Raw genomic sequence first — 12,053 nt, 5'->3', positions numbered from 1 at the left:
TCACAATTTGGCTTTCTCTCTAAGTCCTGAGGCTTCAATTGTCTGAGTTTTACATTTTCCTTCACCTGTTCTGCCTTAGCAAATAGAGGGAGCAGAGCAGGAGCAGCAAGGCTGGGGCAGGAGAACACGGACTCTTTCCCTGCCCTGCAGGAATTGCTGTGGCTGCCCTGTATCTTTAAGGGGCTGACACTATCTCACGGGGAGCCACTATAAAGGCAGGTAGGCAGCAGTGCCCTGCTCAGGGAGCTGGAGCCAAGCAAGGGCAGCTCCTAAAATGACTGGCTACCACAGTTGGGGATATGGGCAGGCTGACGGTAGGTTATGGCATTTCCGTGCCGCATCTCTCTGTGTTCCCCCGCTCATTTTCTTTCTAGAGCTGTTGCCTGAGCCCTGCAGTGCTGCCTGCATTTTGATGTCTGCAAGAATCGAGTACATACAGCAGGTAATTAATTACTTTTTTGATAATCAATAGCACCCAGAAAGATGTGCAGGTACCAAAAGATGTGCAGGTTTTCATCTGCTGCCTTTCAGTGTTGCAATTGGCATTCCTGAACTGAGGGAAGCAGTTTGAATGCTTTGGGGTTTTTTTTCAGACTGCAGGTATTATAGATGGGTCCCTTCCAAAATGCTGCTTAAAAAAAAAAAAAAAAAAAAATTACCTCTGTCTCCCTCCAAAAGCAATTCTGTTAGGTAAAGAAGATTTAGCAGAGCAGTAATAGATCTCCTGATTCTGTGCAGTTGCTGAAATGTGGTATCTAGGCTTTCATCAAAGTGACTAAAATAAGCTATATGTTATGTATGTCTAGTACATCAACAAATTGTACAGATCAGTATCAGATCTCTTACAGAACAACTTATGCTTTCTGATTCGACAGTTTTTAATTTAGTCCTCCTCCTTTGCTTCCCACCTCCCAGGATGCATGTCACAGCATGAGGGGGGGTGTGGAGCTCCTGAAGGATTGCCACAGTAGTGTTTTATAGTGCCTGTGTCCTTTTCAGAGGGGATGGATGAGTGGCTGATGCTGGCCAATGAGACAATTGCATAACTTCCAGGAGTCTCCCTCCTTGCGGCAATTACTGTAGCTGCTGAGTGTCCAACAAAAGCCTTTTCCATAACCTTCAGGGGCCAATCTCTTTCTTAATAGCAATTCCTTTGGTTTCTGCGAGTCTGAAAGCAAGTTTGACTACCAAGTGAAGCCGGTTAGTGGTAGTAGGTAATGTTACGTATTTGTGCTTGTAGCTAGGAGTAATAAAGCCATGTGAAACTCTCGTGAAGCTTGTGAGAGCCAAATGATATTGTCTTAGCTTGTGTAAGAGCATTTAATTCCCAAATCTGTTTTACAGGCAGGCTGAGAAAAGGTGTTATTTTATGAGCTCAGCTTTGCCAAAAGTGTCAAAGCCAAGTAACAATGTAATAGATCACTGTTGTGTTATGTAAACTCAAGGAGGCTAAATACCTGTGCTTGATTTTAAAAAAGCTTCTGCTTGTGAAAGCATGTGAGAATGCTACAATTAAAAATGTACTTCTTGAGAATCCTGAAGTACAGTTATTACTGTTAGACTTCATGCGCAGAAGCAGAAGAGGAATTTAGTTGCTGCTTTCAGTACCATAGCAAAGTAGAAAATTAGCCATAAGAAGAAGGAATTATTTGATATGGATAAGCTTTTGTTATCTCAAATGGCTTAAGAATCTTCCAGCTCTGGCAGCAGAGTTCTGCTATTAAATTGGGCTTTCTCCCCTCTTTATTGAGGTCAGGAGGTCCCAAAGTGTTAATTATCATCCTGTATCCTTCACTCGGGTTAGAGAGATACCATAGTGGGCATGAGTGAAGAATGGAGCTGTCACCAAGATTTACTGCAGTCATAAAATGATTTTAAAAATAACTGCATAGTCAGTAGCTAAGAGATTGAGTCATTTGCATCTAGTTTGAATTGCTGGAGCTTTTACGCTTTCTTTCCCAGGGAGAATTAAATGCTGTTTCTTTGGGGAGTGTGTTTGTGCATGCAAGTGTTTACACCTGTACCCACCTCAGAACACCTTAGCAAGCTAACTGCAGCCTCTGCGGAGAGAGAGTGGCACAAGTGACTGGGGGCACAGCAGTCTGTTGATGTGCCATGATCTCCTCGGTGTGTCCTGGGCAAGATATTTGAATTCCCCATCTTGCTGCAGCCTGCTTGTGCTAATAAAAATACACCAGTTGAGACTTTAAACTGATTTCTCACGTTCCAAACATTGGAGTCACTCTTGCTGAGCAAGCTTTATTTCAAGCCTCGTGAAAACCCCAAACGACCATTCTGTGTACGGTAGGAAGGAAATAATGCTGCTCTCCTTTGTCTGCTGTTGAAGGCCCTTCCGAGTGGCACAAAGCTTACCCCATTGCCCAGGGGAACCGCCAGTCGCCCATTGACATTGACTCTGCACGGGCGGTCTATGACCCCAGCCTGCAGCCGCTTGTCATCTCCTACGAGTCCTGCACCTCCCTCAGCATCTCCAACACCGGCCACTCCGTCATGGTGGAGTTTGAGGACACTGACGACAGGACGGGTGAGACTAACACAGCCAGCTAACTCAGAACACCACTTTGGGACTTAGTGGGGGAAATAATAAAGTACATTCTGTGTGGTGTAATTTCCATGATGTGTATAATTTCATCTTACAGCAAGGCATGTTAGTGGAGCCATTTATGTTTTGTCTTTACTTTGAGCCACTCTAGCAATGCAATATCACAGATCAATAAGTGTTTCTTCATTAGGAAAAGCTCTTGCATCAGAAAAATGAGACATCTGATTTTGCAGTCCTTTCTTTTTAGATGAGAACTGAAGTTTGTTGGGCATCTCTCCAGCTCTGCCAGACCACATCCAGCACCCAGAGCAGGGATGTAAGCTCCTCGGTGCCCAGCTCCCACCCACAGGGATGAGCAGAGCTGGATCATGCAGCACAGTCATCATAATCATTGCACCAAGTTGTGCCTTGCATTTTCTTCTTTCCTCCCTGACTTGTAGCACTTTGATTTCTTCAGAAGTTAGAAAATCTTAATCTCAATCTGGGTTCTGAGTTGGTAGCAGACAACTCCGGATGTTGGACTGTCTGCAGTTGTACCTTCTTGTCTCAGCCCTTGGCAGAGAATGTAAATTCTTTAAGTGATTGAGTATTTCTTCTGTTACGTCTGTTTCCATGGTAGACTGTGCTTTTACATCTGGGGGTTGGGGAAGAGCATTCAAATGGAGATAATAAAGCTGCTGATAAATGGAAGAGTGCATTAAAAAAAAAAAACTGGAACAATTTTTAAACCTATCAGCTGATCTCATCCTCTTTTTGGATGTGCTGATTGATGCAAGCTAAATAAGATACCTTGATATTGAAAACAAATTACTTTTTCAGTGAAGTGGCTTGTCTGTGCTGGTAACCCTTTGAAATAAGGGCTAAAGGTTAATATTCCAGTCATTTTGTTTTAAAATTTCTCTTCTGGAAAGAATTTAAGAACCTGCCCAATGGGATGGTCAGGTTTTCAAGCATCTTATCTTTACTGAATTTGCAAAGAAGACTGGATGAGCATTTTCCATTTTTACTGCACAGGTTGGTTCAGAACGTCACCCTATAAATAGAATTTGTAAAACATCTCTGGAAGTATTATCTTAGCTTGGTAACTACTTTAATGCAATTTTCAGCTGAACTGTATCTGTGTAACAGTGAACTTTATTCAGCTTTAGAAGTTTAAGAACATCTATTACTCTGCATTTAGAGATACGGACTCAGAGCACCTGCCAGGAATGAGACCCTTTCTATATTAAGCATGTCTTGTTGCAGTAACGTTTTTTCAAGGAAGATGACTGCTAGGAGTGGAAAACATGGTTTAAACTGCTCTTGGTTGTGTTGAAATAGATCAAGTGACTCAAAGCTCTGCATAAATGACATTACAGAATTTTGACAGTAATCCATAGAAGCTAAATTTCTTAAAATATTTGGGATAGCTGATGCATTCTTTTGCTAACTTTAGAAAAATATACTTGAAGTATTTATATGCTTAATTAATACTAAAACCTTTGCTTTGGCAAGGCCAGTTTCCTGCATAAAGTCCAGCTGGAAGCATGCATATGTGGTAGCACCGTGCAAGCCCCAGCTTCACTCTTTAAATAAGATGTTTTGAACTGCACTGAGGATACAAGCTTTACAGATATTAAATGTAATTTTAATTTCATTAATGTGACACTGATCAGATTTTAATGTCTGTTGGGCAAAGTGTATTCGATTTGGTGGCATATAAAATTAGAGGGATTACTGATGCTGTTGATAAAATATCTTCTATAGGTGGCATCTTAAGCATTTGTCTGTGCTTAGGTGTTATTTCTAAATGATGTATCAAGTGTCTCTGTGGCATTTCCTTACCGTTAGAAGGTGATCTGAGGTTGAGTGGTGTCATGTGAAGTACCAGCTATTATATTTCCTCTTTTATGGGATCAGGTCTTTAAAGGGAATGGAATATAGATAACCTCCACTGGAAGTAAAGACACTGCAAGAAGGAAATACTTAGCTGAATTGTCTCCCTGATGTTCAGGATATAAGGTTTCCTTGGAGCCTTTTCTTCTCCAGGCTGAACAACGGCAGCTGTGCCAGCCTTTCCTCCCAGCAGAGCTGCTCCATCCCTCTGCTCATCCTGGTGCCTCCTCTGGGCTCTCTCCAGCAGCTCCAGGTCCTCGCTGTGCTGGCCCAGGGCTGGGGCAGCTCTGCAGCTGGGCTCTCACCTGAGTGGGCAGAATTCCCTTCCTCTGCTGCCCATGCTGGGGCTCAGCCCAGGGCAGGGGGTTTCAGGGCTGGGGGAGGGCCAGCTCTCTCACCCCCAAGTGCTGCTCCCAGGGCTGCTCCATCTGTTCCACTTGTATTTATTGTGTTTAACAGGAAGGCATAACTATAAGAGTGGTTACCACATCTTTGTGTCAAATACACTCTTTCAAGAAAGCTACAAATTCTGTACAGGTAGCCATACAGCGTCTTTAATTTAACATTTTCAAATTAACGTAGGTGCTTTCCATTAGTAAATCCACCCCTCTGAAATGCCTGGATGATGCATCTTTTTCATGCTGGGAAAAGCTACTGGCTTTTTTCCACTAGTATGCCAACAGTTTTATTAGCAGGAAGCTAAAAAGTCAGAATTCTTAAGCTTTCTTCTCCTTTTAAACTATTTTGTTGTTCTTCTGCCCAGCAATCAGTGGAGGGCCTTTTCAGAATCCATTCCGGCTAAAGCAGTTCCACTTCCACTGGGGGACCACACACAGCCAGGGATCAGAGCACACTATTGATGGAAAACCTTTTCCCTGTGAGGTAAGGATGTGTTTTCACAGATGGGATTATTTCATGCAAATGGGGTTGTCACATGACTTTGTCTGCAGTGCGGGCAGGATTAGGATTCTGGTTCCTTGCTCACCATGGGTAGGTCAGCCATCCCTGCCCTTCTCAGCTGGATGGGGAGAGGAAATGAAAGGAAAGGCCTGTGAGTTTGGATAAGGGCAGGGAGAGATCCCTCACCAGTTACTGACACAGAAAAACAAAAAAACTTATGAACAACCAAATCAGAGTAGGAGAATGACAAGTGAAAAATATATCTTAAAACATCTTCTCCTCACCCCTCCTTTCTTCCTGGGTTTAACTTTACTCCCAGCTTTCTCCTTCTCTCCCCCAAGTGGTGCAGGGGCACGGGGAATGGGGGCTGTGCTCAGCTCATCCCACGTTGTCTCTGCTGCTCCTTCCTCCTCAGGGGAAGGGCTCCTCACACTCTTCCTGTGCTCTCCAGTGTGGGGTCCCTCCAACAGGAGACAGTGAGCTCCATGAGCTTCTCCAGCCTGAGAGCTTCCCATGGGCTGCAGTCCTTTGGGAGCAAAATGCAACTTCCCATGGCTGCACTCAGTCCTTCAGGAGCTGCTCCAGCCTGGTCCCTTCCATGGCTGCACTCAGTCCTTCAGGAGCTGCTCCAGCCTGGTCCCTTCCCATGGCTGCACTCAGTCCTTCAGGAGCTGCTCCAGCCTGGTCCCTTCCCATGGCTGCACTCAGTCCTTCAGGAGCTGCTCCAGCCCGGGTCCCTTCCATGGCTGCACTCAGTCCTTCAGGAGCTGCTCCAGCCTGGTCCCTTCCATGGCTGCACTCCGTCCTTCAGGAGCTGCTCCAGCCTGGTCCCTTCCATGGCTGCACTCAGTCCTTCAGGAGCTGCTCCAGCCTGGTCCCTTCCATGGCTGCACTCTGTCCTTCAGGAGCTGCTCCAGCCCAGTCTTTTCCTTGTGATCACAAGCTAGGGAAGCTTCTGGCAGTTTATCACAGAAGCCACCCTGTACCCTCCCACTCCCAAAGCCTGGCCATGCCCCCTCCATGTGGCCTGCTACAGAAAACTTGTCTGGTTCCTGCCCACACTTATGGACCTGTCCAAAAGATTGGACTTCTTCATGTCAGTGCCTTTGATGCAAAACTCTGTTATGAACCAGTGTTAGTGCTGTCAATGAGAAACCATGTTCATAACTTCTATCACAAATTTAAGTCTTATTTGTTATTTTTCTTTAAAGCTCCACTTAGTACATTGGAATGCCAGAAAATATGCAACATTTGGAGAGGCAGCAGCAGCTCCAGATGGCTTGGCAGTAGTTGGTGTTTTCTTGGAGGTAAGAATTGCAAAAATAGCATGTTTACATGATAAAAAGCATTATGCTGTAAAGTGTTTGAGGACTATGCCACATAAAGAAGTGCTTAAGGAAAACGGATGACTTACTGGAAGCATTAATGCATTGCAAATTGCTGATAAGCTTTGGTAGAAATGTTAAGATTTGGGTAAGAAAACAATTAAAAAATTTTTAAAATTAAAGCATAGTTGTAGTACTTCTCATTTAACTGGTCTATTCCATTCTTTTAGATTGGAAAAGAACATGTCAATATGAACAGACTCACTGATGCATTGTACATGGTAAAATTTAAAGTAAGTTCTAAGCTCTTTAAATTAGCTTCTGGAATATCCTTTAAAAATCATGCTTATGTACATCTTTGAGACAAAAATGAAAAATCACCCACCCACAGATCCTCCCATAACTAGCACATAACTAGTTGTACTTCCCCTCCAAAGTTCATATTATTTTCCTCACTCAGGTGCCTCACTAGGCTGTGCTGACCCCACTGGTCACTCAGAGGTTCTGCCTTTCCCAAAAAGTCTAAAATCAGCAGCTCCCTGACCCTTGAGATTCAGCAAAATAATCCTTTTCCATTGAGCCTTGCCTGGCACACGTGGAAGCTGACTCTTTGCTGCAGAGCTCTGTCAGGGATGGTCTCACTGAGGTCCAGAGTTTGTTCCTGAGGTGTTTTCTGAGTGACTTTGTGGAGTCTCCTACAGGCTGAAGAGTGTTGCTCTAGACTGTGGTACTTATCCAGAACACTTAAGGCAGGTAGCGCCTCCTTCTATTTCTACCAATCTTTTGGCTAATGTATCTTCCTCTATCCATTCACCTTCCTCTAATTTTAGACTTGAAGGTTTGATTTTTATTTTTTTTTAAAGCCAATATTTACCATACCAGACAATGACTGTAGGATTTAAATTTTCATACTAAAATAGATGAGAAGTAATGAGACAAGGAATTATGCTATGATATTATCTATAGCTCACACTGAACACTATATACAGAACACACATCTGCATTATTTTTGGGCCTGTTGTGGCTAGAGGTGAATTTTAGTAGAGAATGGTGCAAGACCTCAAAGTCCAGTAAGCCAGCATTTGGCATCACACTTGCCATTTACTTTTGCCTGTTACAAGGCAGCCAAAGGTTTCCAGTCTTCTCCTTTCCCCTATTTTTAATGTTACTTTAACATTTTCTTCTCTTTCAAGTTATTTTACCTGCACTTAAAATCAAAAGGATAAATTTTAAGTCTGTTTTCTTTACCCAGGGAACAAAAGCTCAGTTTAGAGGCTTCAACCCTAAATGTCTCCTGCCCTTGAGTCTAGATTACTGGACATACCTTGGTTCTCTGACAACCCCACCCCTTAATGAGAGTGTGACATGGATAGTGCTGAAAGAACCCATCAGAATCTCTGTGAAACAGGTAAATAAATTTTTGATACTCTCTCAGTTCTTGCAGCATTCAATGCTAGATAAGCTGGCAAATACAGTTTTGATTTGAAATGAGGCTAAGTTAAGTCTGTAAATATTCAGCTTGTTCAAGCCTCAGGGCTTTTGTTATTTTTTGTTAATATTCTCTAGGATCTTTGCTTGAACCTGTTCCATTAATTGATTGAAATATCCTGAATATTTCCTTTTAGTAGTTTTAAAAAGACATTACTGTTGATTGTCCCCTTAAGCAGTGAATTTTTTCCCCTGAACTTCCAGCTGGAGAAATTTCGCATGCTGCTCTTCACTGGTGAGGAAGACCAGAGGATCCAAATGGCCAATAACTTTCGCCCCCCTCAGCCTCTGAAGGGAAGAATTGTTCGAGCTTCCTTCAAGGCCTGAAGAAAACTGATAATGGACCTGAGATATCCAAGAGCTTCCACATGTGAGATACTCTGGTCTACAGACCACTCATGGAACTCACAAGACAGGCATTTCCACGAACCCTCTGCTTGGAGGGGGACAATCTTCTGGCTTCCTATTTCATTTGAAGTGCCCATTCTTTGGAGGAATGGGACCTTTTTAATCAGTACCCTTTAATATAAGGAATAGCTGAGTGAACTACGTTGTTATCCAAGACATGAAACTCTATAAAATTAAAAAGACATTAAAATCCTGCTTGACATAAAATGGAAAATTGTGTAATGATCTATTAGTGCAGACGGCCACAACTTCTACTTGTCTCATTTAATATATGAGGAAACAGTAATCAAGAATTTTGGACTTAAATTTTCCTTTCTGTTCTGTTGCTACCATTTGCTGAACTCTGATTTAAAGACTGCTTTCACTGTATTCTTGCTGCCTGATGACACAGATTGTATGAGTAGCACTAGAAAAAAGTTCTTTACTCGCCTCAAGTAGGCCCTGGTATGAAAATTAAGTATGTATTTTAAATCCAATGTTCTAAGATGTTTTCTTACAATGAGAAGTAACAATGTAATGCTGTGTTGAAAAGCAGAGCGGTTTACCGCAATGTTATTTAGGTATTTTTCCTTTCAGCCCATGCAGAACGCAGGACCACAGTGCCCTGGTCAGGGTCAGTTTGGTTGAAGAGTTCCTCTGTAGTGATCCAGGTGTGTTTTGTGGTCCTCAGTTGCTCAGATTCTACCTCAGCTCAGTGCTATGCTCTGCAATATGACCTCCTTCAACGTCTGCCTACAGAGAGCCGGGATTTTGTTTCCTTTAGGGACCTAACATGGGTAGATCTTGTCTGCCCTGAATGTGCGTTGCTGCAGACCCTCCCTGCCCCAGAGCTGCCTCGCCGGGGTGCTCCCTGCACACATGAGGCTTCAGCGCTCCTGAGTCCTTTTACCTCTGCAAAAGTTGCTTGAGAACAGCCACGTGTTGGTTCTGCAGCTTAGTGACAAAATTCTGACTGGTTCTCAATACTGTGATGTTCTGTGACTATCCACAGTCAATTCCCAGCTCCTGTAGTTCTGGGACTCACATGGCCTGTTCTGTCTGTGTAGTTCAGGTAGAAATTGCTGATGTTGATCACTTTCCATCAGCTGAGATGGAGAAATAAAAATGTACAAGACCAAGGGAAGTGGGGAGAAGTGAGAACAGCAGCTGCTGTGGCTGCTCCCCTTTCTCCAGGGAACGACAACATGAGATGTGGAGCACAGTACAAGGAGTGAAAGACTGGAATTCTGCTCCTCAGATCTCCATGGTTTTTCTGGTACACTGACCTAAAATTTTGTTTCTCAGTTTCCTCTTACGTAGAAAGAGAGTAAAACTGACCTCTACCTCACAGGGCTGTTGTGAGGGCTAATTCAGCATTGTTTTAGATGTGAGATTCTTTTCCAGCAGATGCTAAAGGCAATGGAAAATCCTTACAAAATGCAATGGTTTTAGCTATTATGAATGTATTATGAACTTTGCTAGTAATGCAAACTGGTATTATAGAAACTCTATTTAAGGTATCTTAATTTCTTTAACAAATGAAATAAATAAGATGAAACTCACATGTGCATATCTTCATCCTTTATTTTGAGAAGACCCACCTCTCCCTACTTACAGCATTTTTTTTCTTGGATTTTCATTAACAGACATTGTTTGATGTTTTCAATGGATGCATATCTTTTGGATCAAGGAATGCTTTGATTGTTTGTCTTTTGTTCTACAGAAACCTTGCCTCAGCTACTGTGAAGTGACCTAAGTACAGATACGAGTTATCACTCCCAAATTTGTGGGCATGTTTTTAAATCCTAGAAATTATTTCTGACACCTGTTTTTAGTCTATATCACAGTTCTTACCACCTTCTGGGATTAACAGTTTCTGTTTCAGCTTAATCCCTTCACTTAAATTCTAGCATACGGTATACTTTGAATGACTTCTTGCCCAGAGTTAAATTACTATCATGAATCTTACGTCCCTGTTAAAATTTACATGAAGCGATGCATTCTAAAATGTAAAAAGTCTTTCAAAAAGCTTTACTGTTGTGATGCATGTTTTCCCCGATAGTTTGCACCTGATTTTCCTATGTTCCCCACGCAATTGGTTTAGCCCTAAGGTTGTTCCCTCCCCTTCTCCATCTATTCACCTAACCCTGCCCCTTCTTCTAGATCCCTCTATGTCAATCCTTGGTTGCCCCAGCCCCTTGCTTGTCACCCCACCTGTTTGATTGTCAATCAATGCTTACTCCTTCCCCCGTTCTAGCGAATTCCATGTTCTTTGACACACTTTTGGTCCCCTCCAATTGTATCCTCCCCTTGTGCTCCCTTATTGGTCAAGGTTTTGTAAACCCCCCCATGTTCCTCCCCACTGAGTCATGATTGGTTATAGTGTTGTACCCACCCCTTGTTCCACCCCTGCTTAAAAGGTCTCGTTCCCCCGTGTTCAGGGCTCTGTCTCCCCTGAACCCTTTACCAGCTATGAACTGACTCTGTTGGAACCTCAGACTGAGAACCTCCTCCTTTACCTAATCTGTGACAGTGCCTAACACAGTGTCCAAGGGCTGGTGGCTCTGAGGTCCTGCCCCTGGCAAGGCTAATGCCAAGGCAGCTCCCCACGCCTGGCACAGCACGCCTGGCACAGCACCTGGAGCTAGCTGCGACACGGTGATTTAAGGCATACATCACTATACACTTAGCCAAAAAAAAAAAAAAAAAAAATAATAATAAAAAAAAAAATCTAGGGGCAAATTTAAAATACATTTCTGATTAAAATATAACCAATATTATTTACCATAATGAAGCTATCACTGTACTGCTGCAATAGTATTGGCACAGGTGTTCACAGAGCAGGTAAAGATCAGCATTTTCAGTGTTTTCCTCTCATTTTAGGCACAGGTGTAGGTTTCTGCTTAGTCTCTCACAGGAGGTAAACAGGGCTTATGCACTGAAACTTTGTCCACTTTTCCCCAGCTCCAACCCCTCAATCTAAAAAAAGAGCTTATTTATGGCCAGAACGTGTCTGTGCTGTGATCTTGCACATAGTACTTAAGCTTCTTTGAGGGTGGTTTATTCATGAATAGCAGGAGGATAATGTTTAGCTTACACAGTTATTGTAAAAGCACAGAAATTGCAAAGAGCTTTAAGTGCTGCATTGCCCCAAGGTGAGTGCTCAGTTCCAGGGAGAACAGAACTCTACCTTCCTGCAGAAATAAATTTGATTTTGCTTACAGGTATTTTTGGTTGATTGGGATTTTTGGTTTTTTTCCAGTTGTTGGATGGAAGATCATGATCTAATTTTTTACCACAGGGAAGTAAAATATAAAAGGAAGACTTTTATATTCTTTGTTGTTTCTTGAGACCCTGATCATTCAATAAAAACCCACAAATACTGTATTGGATAAACACCAATTTATTGCACTTCATTTGTTTTGAAATTGAACGCTTCTAAAACATGAGCTATCATTACCTTTTACCAAATTGTTGTGTTCAAGGAAAAAATGGGAGTTGACTGTAATTATTCC

At 42.6% G+C, this 12,053-nt stretch overlaps 1 protein-coding gene across 1 annotated transcript; it reads left to right on the top strand.

The window, feature by feature from the left end:
• Positions 1 to 246: 246 nt before the first annotated feature.
• On the top strand, positions 247 to 9,058 carry CA7 (carbonic anhydrase 7). Its single transcript, XM_040075209.1, has 7 exons — positions 247 to 314; positions 2,348 to 2,545; positions 5,202 to 5,320; positions 6,550 to 6,645; positions 6,894 to 6,956; positions 7,916 to 8,071; positions 8,356 to 9,058. The coding sequence occupies exons 1-7, from the start codon at positions 275 to 277 to the stop codon at positions 8,476 to 8,478; spliced, it is 795 nt and encodes a 264-aa protein (XP_039931143.1). The 5' UTR covers positions 247 to 274; the 3' UTR covers positions 8,479 to 9,058.
• The last annotated feature ends 2,995 nt before the right edge of the window (positions 9,059 to 12,053 follow it).

The sequence above is a fragment of the Hirundo rustica genome, chromosome 11 (assembly GCF_015227805.2).
Source record: "Hirundo rustica isolate bHirRus1 chromosome 11, bHirRus1.pri.v3, whole genome shotgun sequence".
Classification (NCBI taxonomy): domain Eukaryota; kingdom Metazoa; phylum Chordata; class Aves; order Passeriformes; family Hirundinidae; genus Hirundo; species Hirundo rustica.
This window is presented reverse-complemented; position numbering and strand designations above follow the sequence as displayed.